This window comes from Chaetodon trifascialis, chromosome 23, assembly GCF_039877785.1.
Source record: "Chaetodon trifascialis isolate fChaTrf1 chromosome 23, fChaTrf1.hap1, whole genome shotgun sequence".
Classification (NCBI taxonomy): domain Eukaryota; kingdom Metazoa; phylum Chordata; class Actinopteri; order Chaetodontiformes; family Chaetodontidae; genus Chaetodon; species Chaetodon trifascialis.
In genome coordinates, this window is record NC_092078.1 from 14,475,758 (window position 1) to 14,485,593 (window position 9,836).

Below are 9,836 nucleotides of genomic sequence, written 5' to 3' on the forward strand. Positions count from 1 at the left end.
TATGCGCGTTGTGATGCACAAAACAGCGTTTTTTACGCATGGCCTTGGAGGACTTCATTATGCCGTAAAGAGCGGCGTTCTTTTTGCGCATTATGGCGTAAAAAACGGAGTAAAATCTGAAAAACGGCGGTTTTTACGCCGTAATGCAGTTGAAACGCAACTGAATGTGGTGTATTTCTGACAGGAACGGCTTGCCATAAAGTAGGAGCCATCCTGCGCGCATAGCAGCGGCTAAGCCATTATCAGCACAAAGAGGAAAAGACAAACAAGCTAATGCACCGCACGCAGAAAGACAGGTGCTGATTCTGAGGACAGACAGGAAGGACATCTACAGCACCTGAAACACAAGCCATCAGTAATAACACGTTCAATAAAACACCGCCACGTAAGCTACAATGAGCCCACACATGTTCCGCCCGGCTGATTACATTCAAAAGAAAACAAACCTAAATCATTTTGGATTGTTTTCTTTTGAATGTTCATAGGCATCAAAGGCCAGTGCCTTTGATGACGTCAAAAGGCCCTTGCACATCAAAGGCACACAATCTATATATAGCACAGGTGAATAATATCCACATCAGACACAAACTACGATTTACAGAGATAGACAAATTGCGACATATCTACGAATAATTTCACAGGTTGTGAAGGACTAGTAACAAAATGGCAATGACAGACGATCATTTAAACAATCCCCTCTGCAGTTCTCAGGAAACTCAGGAATTGCAGATGAACAAGGAAGAGCAGGAGGCAGCCTGTCAGAATCTCCCGGAGTGGGAGACTCTGAAAAGGCAGGCTGGGGATCTCACGGAGAGCGAGGAGGCCCTCGAGGAGAGCGAGGAGGGCCCCGCGGACCGCGAGGAGGCCCCCGAGGAGAGCGAGGAGCGGAGCGAGGAGGGCCCCGCGGACCGCGAGGAGGCCCCCGATGAGAGCGAGGAGGGCGAGGAGGTCCCCGCGGACCGCGAGGAGTGCCCCGAGGTGAGCGAGGAGGGCCCCGCGGACCGCGAGGAGGCCCCCGAGGTGAGCGAGGAGCGCGAGGAGGGCCCCGCGGACCGCGAGGAGGCCCCCGAGGTGAGCGAGGAGCGCGAGGAGGGCCCCGCGGACCGCGAGGAGGCCCCCGAGGTGAGCGAGGAGCGCGAGGAGGCCTCCGAGGTGAGCGAGGAGGCCTCCGAGGTGAGCGAGGTGAGCGAGGAGGGCCCCGCGGAGCGCGAGGAGGCCCCCGAGGTGAGCGAGGAGGGCCCCGCGGAGCGCGGGGAGGCCCCCGAGGTGAGCGAGGAGCGGAGGGAGGAGGGCCCCGCGGAGCGCGGGGAGGCCCCCGAGGTGAGCGAGGTGAGCGAGGAGGGCCCCGCGGACCGCGGGGAGGCCCCCGAGGTGAGCGAGGAGCGGAGGGAGGAGGGCCCCGCGGACCGCGAGGAGGCCCCCGAGGTGAGCGAGGAGCGCGAGGAGGCCTCAGAGGTGAGCGAGGAGCGCGAGGAGGCCTCCGAGGTGAGCGAGGAGGGCCCCGCGGAGCGCGAGGAGGCCCCAGAGGTGAGCGAGGAGCGCGAGGAGGGCCCCGCGGACCGCGAGGAGGCCCCAGAGGTGAGCGAGGAGCGCGAGGAGGGCCCCGCGGACCGCGAGGAGGCCCCAGAGGTGAGCGAGGAGCGCGAGGAGGGCCCAGAGGTGAGCGAGGAGCGCGAGGAGGGCCCCGCGGACCGCGAGGAGGCCCCCGAGGAGAGCGCGGAGCGGAGGGAGGAGGGCCCCGCGGACCGCGAGGACCCCCCACTGACACTCGGTAGGCGCGTTGTAAGAGCAGTGAGGACCGGTCTCCGGCGTGCTGCAAGGACAATGTCCAGAACCATGTCAGCCTGCATGGACCACCTAGAGGTGATCTGCGCCGACAATACATACGGGTATTACCCATACGGACCCGTATAACCAGGGCGGGATGAGCAATCTTCAATTCTAGTTTCAATCCTAAAGACGGATTCTAAAGTCAAAGCTCAGCTATTCTTTTTGAAAAACGACTAAAAATCTGAATTCAAAATTTATTGATAACGATTATCATAACTTTATAATTTGTATTTTTAAGCGATTGGGCAGTGCTCAGCACTGTCACCCCACAGGAGGCGGGCCTTCTCCGGATGCTCCGGTTTCCTTCCACATGTACAAACATACATATTTTATGCAGCTCAGGAGGAAGACTGAGACACTTGAGACACACAAACCAGGCTCCAAATCATCTGAGTTTGTAATTGAGGTTGCTGTTATTGTTAATATACTAAAAGTTTCTCTTCTTAAAGCAGAACAGATAACAGCTTTTCCAACAGGGACAGTTAAATATGAAATTCGACACAAACGTTCAGCTGAGGATGAAAAAGGAAAAGAACAAGAAAAAACGAGAGGGAATCAGAATCATCATCAGTCTTCATCATCCATTTAATTCAGTCTTAATTCAGTAATTCGAAGTGAGCTGACGGTTTGGGAACAGTCCTGTGGGCGTTAATTATAATATAATATAAATAATAATATAAATATACATAATGAATGAATGAATGAATGAATACATAAATAAATAATAATATAAAAAATAAAATTATAATATAATAAAGTTTGATTTGATAATTGTCTGTGTTGAGATTTTGTAGCAGCATTAGTAAAGAGAACAGGTGATCGATCACAGATACAGAGTGTCCATTTGATAAACTGATTGATGAACTACGGAAGAAAAATCCATCTGTTAAGTACTGTATGAGTGAAGCCTGTGCCGTCATGTTTTGTATTGAATTTTATTTCATGGAAGTTCTATTTTAGCAGGAACAAATAATCTGACTGCCAAATAATGCAAATAAGCATGTTCTTCTGTTTTTGTAAATGAGGTTTGTCGTCTTTGTCTAAGCTTAACAGGTAGCTCCGCTGGGAGGTCTCTCTAATGCTACACGTGGCTGGAAAAGTAATAAAGTCAAATATTTTAATTGATAAATCCTAATTCATAAAGATTAAAGAAGGCAGGTTTCTTGGTTTGCTGGATTGAGCCCAAACAGCCACACTGCAGTGTTTGTGCTGCTGAGACATCTCATTCAACAACAGAAAAATGTAGGGTTGGGTACCGAAATTCGGTTCCAAGTAGGAACTGAATCAAAAACGGCGGGTAGACACCGTTCACGTTGGCGAAAAAGAGGCTGACAAAAGAGAAAACTGAGAAATGTCACCGTGCGGTAACAAAGTTTGTAGTCAGAGGACTACATCCTTTCTCAGTCCGGGATCAATAACTCCCAAGCGAAAATTTGTTACACAGCAAACGATACCTCTTTCCAACCGTGATAACACAGACAACGAGTTACAACCTACTTTTTGTCAAAATAAGCCGTCCTTTGTGCAGTATGAATTACATTGGTCTCTACGAGAAGCCGGCAGCGAGACCGGAGCGCAGGGACCGTCTACAAATGTCTATACCGACAAAAAACAATAAAAGGTTATTCAATAACTTTGCTTCTGTGAAGTGTAGTGACCCCAAAATCCCCCCACACATCAATGACCTCCAGCTGGTTATACTACAACACTTAGTTTGGAGAATTGTGCTTTTGCATAATTTTGGGGAATTTTCCAAGGGAATAATATTCAATAACTTCACATTAATAGTATGTTGTGCCACCAAAATCCCCTCACACATCAATGGCCTCCTCCAGTTAATACTACAACACTTAGTTTGGGAAAAGGTGTTTTTCAATCATTTTAGGGAATTTTTATTGGGAATAATATTCAATAACTTCATGGTAATAGACTGTAGTGCCACCAAAATCCCCTCACACATCAATGGCCTCCTCCTGTTTATACTACAACACTTAGTTTGGGAATAAGTGCTTCTACATATTTTTGGAGTATTTTTCAAGGGAATAATATTCAATAACTTCACATTAATAATGTGTAGTGCCACCAAAATCCCCTCACACATCAATGGCCTCCGCCTGGTTATACTACAGCACTTCGTTTGGATAAATGTGCTTTTACATAATTTTGTGGAATTTTTCAAGGGAACAATACTCAATAACTTCATATTAATAACATGGAGTGCCACCCAAAATCCCCTCACACATCAATGGCCTCCTCCCAGTTATACTACAGCACTTAGTTTGGGAAAAGGTACTTTATATAATTTTCGGGAATTTTTCAAAGGAATAATAATCAATAATTTTGCTTCTGTGAAGTGTAGTGCCCCCACAATCACCCCAGACATCAATAGCCTCCTGCTAGTTATACTACAACACTTAGTTTGGGGAATGGTGCTTTTACATAATTTGGGGGAATTTTTCAAGGGAATAATACTCAATAACTTCATATTAATAACATGGAGTGCCACCAAATTCCCATCATACATCAATGACCTCCTGCTGGTTATACTACAACAAATAGTTTGGAGAAATGTGCTATTACATACTTTTTGGGAGTTTTTAAAGGGAATGATATTCAATAACTTTGCTTCTGTGAAGTGTAGTGACCCCAAAATCCCCCCACACATCAATGACCTCCAGCTGGTTATACTACAACACTTAGTTTGGAGAATTGTGCTTTTGCATAATTTTGGGGAATTTTCCAAGGGAATAATATTCAATAATTTCACCTCTATGACGTGTAGTGCCACCAAAATCCCCCCACACATCAATGGCCTCCTCCTGTTTATACTACAACACTTAGTTCGGAGAATTGTGCTTTTGCATAATTTGGGGGAATTTTTATTGGGAATAATATTCAATAGCTTCATGGTAATAGACTGTAGTGCCACCAAAATCCCCCCATGCATCAATGGCCTCCTCCTGGTTATACTACAACACTTAGTTTGGGACAAGTTGCTTTTGCATAATTTTAGGGATTTTTTCAAGGGAATAATGTTCAATAACTTCACATTAATAGTATGTTGTGCCACCAAAATGTTAAGGGGCTGTATAGCCTATGTAATAGGGCCCAGAGATGCAGACCTGAATACAGAGGTTGTGTGAAAACAAAACAAATTTATTAATAAAAAGGGAAACAGAAAACACACTCAACGAGCGGATACTACTAAACCAAAGACGCACTCAAAAGGAGTGGAAAACAAAAGGAGCACCGACGAAGCGGGTATGACACGAGGCACGCGTGGAAGCGGCAGGCAGGCACTGAAACAAAGGAAAACACAGCTCGCTAAGAGACTGGAGAAAATGTGGACAACAAACAAACGTAATTCTGATCAAGAGAGTGAGACTAAAGACATGTACTTACGAACCATACTACCAACAAAGACGAGGAGCTCAATGGAATAATCCGGCGACGAGGAGCTGGAAGTCCACGTCTTAAATACTCTCCCTGATGAGGGAGAGTGACTGCAGGTGAGTAGCAGTGGGAGGAGCTGGCAGCAGGTGAGGGGCTGCCCAGCCACGGATCCAGGGGTAGACAGACAGACACACACACAGGGATAAGGGAGAGGAGACACACAGGGAGAGACAAGAAGCCAGGATCGTAACACAAAATCCCCCCACACATCAATGGCCTCCTCCAGTTAATACTACAACACTTAGTTTGGGAAAAGGTGTTTTTCAATCATTTTAGGGAATTTTTATTGGGAATAATATTCAATAACTTCATGGTAATAGACTGTAGTGCCACCAAAATCCCCTCACACATCAATGGCCTCCTCCTGTTTATACTACAACACTTAGTTTGGGAATAAGTGCTTCTACATATTTTTGGAGTATTTTTCAAGGGAATAATATTCAATAACTTCACATTAATAATGTGTAGTGCCACCAAAATCCCCTCACACATCAATGGCCTCCGCCTGGTTATACTACAGCACTTCGTTTGGATAAATGTGCTTTTACATAATTTTGTGGAATTTTTCAAGGGAACAATACTCAATAACTTCATATTAATAACATGGAGTGCCACCCAAAATCCCCTCACACATCAATGGCCTCCTCCCAGTTATACTACAGCACTTAGTTTGGGAAAAGGTACTTTATATAATTTTCGGGAATTTTTCAAAGGAATAATAATCAATAATTTTGCTTCTGTGAAGTGTAGTGCCCCCACAATCACCCCAGACATCAATAGCCTCCTGCTAGTTATACTACAACACTTAGTTTGGGGAATGGTGCTTTTACATAATTTGGGGGAATTTTTCAAGGGAATAATACTCAATAACTTCATATTAATAACATGGAGTGCCACCAAATTCCCATCATACATCAATGACCTCCTGCTGGTTATACTACAACAAATAGTTTGGAGAAATGTGCTATTACATACTTTTTGGGAGTTTTTAAAGGGAATGATATTCAATAACTTTGCTTCTGTGAAGTGTAGTGACCCCAAAATCCCCCCACACATCAATGACCTCCAGCTGGTTATACTACAACACTTAGTTTGGAGAATTGTGCTTTTGCATAATTTTGGGGAATTTTCCAAGGGAATAATATTCAATAATTTCACCTCTATGACGTGTAGTGCCACCAAAATCCCCCCACACATCAATGGCCTCCTCCTGTTTATACTACAACACTTAGTTTGGGAGAAGGTGCTTTTATATAATTTTTTGGAATTTTTCAAGGGAATAATATTCAATAACTTCACTTCTATGAAGCGCAGTGCCACAAAAATCCCCCCACACATCAATGGCCTCCTCCTGGTTATACTACAACACTTAGTTCGGAGAATTGTGCTTTTGCATAATTTGGGGGAATTTTTATTGGGAATAATATTCAATAGCTTCATGGTAATAGACTGTAGTGCCACCAAAATCCCCCCATGCATCAATGGCCTCCTCCTGGTTATACTACAACACTTAGTTTGGGACAAGTTGCTTTTGCATAATTTTAGGGATTTTTTCAAGGGAATAATGTTCAATAACTTCACATTAATAGTATGTTGTGCCACCAAAATCCCCTCACACATCAATGGCCTCCTCCAGTTAATACTACAACACTTAGTTTGGGAAAAGGTGTTTTTCAATCATTTTAGGGAATTTTTATTGGGAATAATATTCAATAACTTCATGGTAATAGACTGTAGTGCCACCAAAATCCCCTCACACATCAATGACCTCTGCCTGGTTATACTACAACACTTAGTTTGGGAAAAGGTGCTTTTGCATAGTTTTTGGGAATTTTTAGTGGGAATAATATTCAATAACTTCATGTTAATATTGTGTAGTGCCACCAAAATCCCCCCACACATCAATGGCCTCCTCCTGTTTATACTACAACACTTAGTTTGGAGAATTGTGCTTTTGCATAATTTTGGGGGATTTTTCAAGGGAATAATATTCAATAATTTCACTTCTATGATGTAGATTATGTAAACAATGTGTAGTGCCACCAAGAAAGCAGAAAGCAGAGAGTCTGATGATCACGAAGATGTGTTACCAGGACGTGGACAGCACAACTATTGTCCACATCTTGTCCTTGGAAAGTGATAAGCAACCTGTGCGAGTGTTGTTTGGGCATGGATCTAATGCAACAGACATCGCTGACAGTAGAGAAGAGAAAAGTGTCATCTGCCTCCTGTTATCCAAACTGGCTTCCACCAGTCATGTTATCTTACAACGCTGAACGGTACAAGGACATTCATTGGGTTAGACAAATGCAATAAAATATCACAGGATGAGAACACATAAAATGACTTGAACGGAACAAATCGTTACAGGACAACACTACAGAAGTAGTGTTATTGAATATTATTCCCAATGAAAATTACCCCAAATTATGCAAAAGCACCTATTCCCAAACTAAGTGTTGTAGTATAAAGAGGAGGAGGCCATTAACGTCTGAGGGGATTTTGGTGGCACTCCATGTTATTAATATGAAGTTATTGAGTATTGTTCCCTTGAAAAATTCCCCAAAATTATGTAAAAGCACCTTTTCCCAAACTAAGTGCTGTAGTATAACCAGGCAGTGGTCATTGATGTGTGGGGGGATTTTGGGGGCACTAGACTTCATAGAAGTGAAGTTATTGAATATTATTCCCTTTAAAAAATCCCAAAAAGTATGTAATAGCACATTTCTCCAAACAATATGTTGTCGTATAACCAGCAGGAGGTCATTGATGTGTGAGGGGAATTTGGTGGCACTCCATGTTCCATCTATCCATTTTCTATACCGCGTATCCCTTTCGGGGTTGCGGAAGCCAGTCGATCGCAGGGCACAAACACACATTCACACTCACACTCACACCTAGGACCAATTTAGAGTCACCAATTAACCTAATGAGCATGTTTTTGGTCTGTGGGAGGAAGCCCGGAGAGAACCTGCAAACTTCACACAGAAAGGCCCGACCCAGGAATCGAACCGGGAATCACAGCAGACCATGCTTCACAAGGTGGTGCACTACCTGCTGCGCCACCGTGCAGCCCCGGGACTCTGTTATTAATATGAAGTTATTGAATATTATTCCCTTGAAAAATTCCCCAAAATTATCTTAAACCACCGTTCCCCAAACTAAGTGTTGTAGTATAACCAGGCAGAGGTCATTGATGTGTGGGGGGATTTTGGTGGCACTACAGTCTATTACCATGAAGTTATTGAATATTATTCCCTTGAAAAATTCCCCAAAATTATGCAAAAGCACATTTCTCCTTACTAAGTGTTGTAGTATAACCAGCCAGAGGTCATTGATGTGTGGGGGGATTTTGGTGGCACTACGCTTCATAGAAGTGAAGTTATAGAATATTATTCCCGTGAAAAATTCCCCAAAAATATGTAAAAGCACTTATTCGCAAACTAAGTGTTGTAGTATAAACAGGAGGAGGCCATTGATGTGTGAGGGGATTTTGGTGGTACTCCATGTTATTAATATGAAGTTATTGAGTATTGTTCCCTTGAAAAATTCCACAAAATTATGTAAAAGCACCTTTTCCCAAACTAAGTGTTGTAGTATAACCAGGCACAGGCCATGGATGTGTGAGGGGATTTTGGTTGCACTACACATTATTAATGTGAAGTTATTGAATATTATTCCCTTAAAAAATACCCCCCAAAATATGTAAAAGCACTTATTCCCAAACTAAGTGTTGTAGTATAAACAGGAGGAGGCCATTGATGTGTGAGGGGATTTTGGTTGCACATGTTATTAATGTGAAGTTATTGAATATTATTCCCTCTAAAAATTCCCCAAAATTATGTGAAAGTACGTTTCTCCAAAGCAAATGATGTAGTATAACCAGCAGGATTCAATGAATGTGTGAGGTGAGTTTGGTGGCACTACACTTAACAGAAGTAAAGTTATCTTTTATTGTTTTTTTTTATCGGTATAGACATTTGTAGACGGTCCCTGCGCTCCGGTCTTGCTGCCGGCTGCTCGTAGAGACCAATGTAATTCATACTGCACAGAGGACGGCTTATTTTGATAAAAAAAAGTAGGTTGTAGCTCGTTGTCTGTGTTACCACGGTTGGAAAGAGGTATCGGTTGCTGTGTAACAAATTTTCGCGTGGGAGTTATTGATCCCGGAAGTTCAAATCTGTGAATATATTTCTAGCTTGACCGCAGTCGTTCACGTAAGTTAAATCATGTAACGTCGCCCATTTCCGTCCTAAATCCTGTGGCAAAAATACCGTACCGTCAATGACATATCAACTATAAAACGAATGACCTTGTTCAGAATTAAATCAAAACGAATCTATAAGTAAGGGATAATGCCCGACGAGGTGTCCATTATCAGAAATGAATGGACGACGCGAAGCGGTGGACGGTTGCTTCCGCCGCAGCTTCCGCTGCAGCTGTTTTATTAGGCCTAATCAGTGGAGGGACGTGAGATGACTGCTTAACGTTATGTTACGTGATACAAAGTATCATTTCAAAAGGCAAGTGCACCTCTTACCGCTTGTGTGTGT

At 43.6% G+C, this 9,836-nt stretch overlaps 1 protein-coding gene across 1 annotated transcript; it reads left to right on the forward strand.

The window, feature by feature from the left end:
- The first annotated feature begins 729 nt into the window (after window positions 1-729).
- Window positions 730-1,914, forward strand: LOC139351823 (fibrous sheath CABYR-binding protein-like). The gene has a single exon (XM_070993827.1). The coding sequence runs from the start codon at window positions 730-732 to the stop codon at window positions 1,912-1,914; it is 1,185 nt and encodes a 394-aa protein (XP_070849928.1).
- The last annotated feature ends 7,922 nt before the right edge of the window (window positions 1,915-9,836 follow it).

What these genes read in the sequence shown, in the direction of transcription:
- LOC139351823 (XM_070993827.1), top strand. Translation starts at nt 730, where the DNA reads ATGAACAAGGAAGAGCAGGAGGCAGCCTGTCAGAATCTCCCGGAGTGG.